General features: G+C 57.9%; 1 protein-coding gene across 1 annotated transcript in view; it reads right to left on the bottom strand.

Annotated features, from left to right (window-relative positions):
• SLC41A1 (solute carrier family 41 (magnesium transporter), member 1) overlaps positions 1 to 1,174 on the bottom strand; it is a 14,772-nt gene extending 13,598 nt beyond the window's left edge. Inside the window, exon 1 of the mRNA XM_010190624.1 lies at positions 573 to 1,174. Within this exon, the coding sequence (XP_010188926.1) occupies positions 573 to 950 (378 nt within the window). The 5' untranslated portion in view covers positions 951 to 1,174. The remainder of the gene's footprint in view (positions 1 to 572) is intronic.
• Positions 1,175 to 2,077: the final 903 nt, after the last annotated feature.

Raw genomic sequence — 2,077 nt, 5'->3', positions numbered from 1 at the left:
CTGCTCGCCCAGGCCACTTTGGGAGCACAGGAAGGCGGTGCAGGGCCTTGCCACCAGCCCTCGACCTTCGGAGCGAGCCACCAGGCGAGCGCCCGTGCACCGCCACGGGGGAATCATTAACCTGGCTGGCACGAGCCCGGCGGACTGGGGCAGCACAGCAAATGTCCAGGATGGATGGAAAGGGGCGCGGGGCCTGCGGAACAAGCGACGGGAGCTGCGATGGCTGCAGCCGCCCCCAGGACAGCGCTTTATGCCGAGCTGTCATGCACAGAGCGGTCTCAGTTCCCAGGCAGGTGCTTTGGCTGCACATTCGCCAGCTGCAGCCTCCTCCTCCGGGCTGGAGCAGGGCAGCTGCGGTGCAGAGCGGCCACAGCCTCTCCTCTCCTCTCCTCGCGCCAGACATCACCGAGGTCTCCCCCTGTCACCCCACCCCAACTGCCATGCAGGTCACAGGTCCCACCCCCACAGTTGTTATCTGCTGAATGAGCCTTGGCGTTCGCGTCCCTCCTGGCTTGGGATCAAGCCGTGGTCTACAGAGACGGGACTCGGAGCCAGGGAAGTATCAGTCCTACCTGCACGATGTCCAGCACCATTCCAGCAGCGACTGTCCCAAAGCCTGCCAGGAGGAACGGGAAGAGGACCTGCAGCCCGATGGAAAAGGAGGTCTCCTTGAGAGGCGAGGCTGGCTCAGGACCTCGGTCAGTGCTGGTGTCATCGCTTTCATTGCTCTGGCTGCCGTTTTCCAGCAGGGCATCTTCTTCTCGCACCCCTTTGGCATTGGCACGGGACTCCAGCATCACCACTTCTACCCCATCACCATCAGGTCCCAAGAAATCTGAGGGCTCCACCAGCTGCCCCCGATCCGGACTGGTGAGACAGTCTACGGGCACAACGGGCAGCACAGCCCCATTGGCCTGGTGGGTTTCCTTCTGCTCTGCCTTGGAAGACATGCTGCAGAGAGGCTATCCTGACCTTCAGCTTGGTGGGCCTACAGCCAGCAGCTGCTCCAGAAGAAATCTTCTGCCAGGAGCTTACACAGATGGCCTTTCCAGCATCTAGAGGCGACCTCTCCTATCCCCGCTCGCCTGCCTTTGAGTGCAGAGACTGCTCCTGCAGCAGAGATCCCCATCAAGCAAAGTCCAGGAATGGAGGATGCCAACCACTGAGCTTGCAGGGAACACAGCAGGAACCGGGAACTACAGCAAATTCACTCCTGCTCTTCTCCTCTCCAGCACAGCAGCCACCGAGACAGGAGCCAAGGTTTTCTTCTTCGAGGTGTGACACTTCAGTGCATCTTCCTCCAGGTTGTCTTCCAGCACGACTGCTGTGATGGGGCACACGAGGCAGAGAGAAAAACAGATGAAGTGCAGAGCACTGGATCACACAGCAGCTTAAAGGGATGAGGAAGCAGAGAGCAGATATGAGAGGGGCTGGCTTTTAGAGGTGATACAATCAAAAAAAGCTCTTCTTACTACCAGGGCTTTGTCACTTCTTCCAGTGGCACTGTCCCTCTGCAGAATCTGAGGCTGAAGGCTCCTGTGCGCTTTCGCTGTGTTTCACTCTGTTTTGCGCTCCCTGCCAAAACGGCCGGCAATACCAGCAAGCTCCAAGTGTCACTGTCGTCCTCTTCCCGAAGACTTTCTCACCTTACAGCACGAGGCAACGAGAGCCCTTATTTAAAGTAACAGCAAGTTCCCAGTTAAGGTTACTTACTGAGCTGAGCAGGCTGCAGGGTGGGAGCTGGCATTCGGACAGCCTTAGATTTAACGTCACTCTCCAAGAACTCGCCTTTCACCTGAAATACACAGGAGGAAAACACATATTCTGTTGGTTCTTGCGACTGCCAGCATAACGGCTCATTCATTCAACCCTTCCCTCAGAGGCTGTACTGTCCCTTGACTCTTTGAGCCTTTTTTTCCCAACTTTAGGGGGTCACTGTGTCAGGGGATCTGGAGATCACCAATTTTCAGCTCCCCGTACCCCAGAAACGAGCACCCAGGTGGGATCTCCCCCAAGCCACCGGACAAGGCCACCCTGCCCGAAGGCCAAAGCCTCCCGTGAAGCCGGAGGCGGCCTG

The sequence above is a fragment of the Mesitornis unicolor genome, unplaced genomic scaffold (assembly GCF_000695765.1).
Source record: "Mesitornis unicolor isolate BGI_N332 unplaced genomic scaffold, ASM69576v1 scaffold32908, whole genome shotgun sequence".
NCBI classification, from domain to species: Eukaryota; Metazoa; Chordata; class Aves; order Mesitornithiformes; family Mesitornithidae; genus Mesitornis; species Mesitornis unicolor.
The sequence above is the reverse complement of the archived record's forward strand: the minus strand, read 5'-3'. Positions and strand labels throughout refer to the sequence as shown.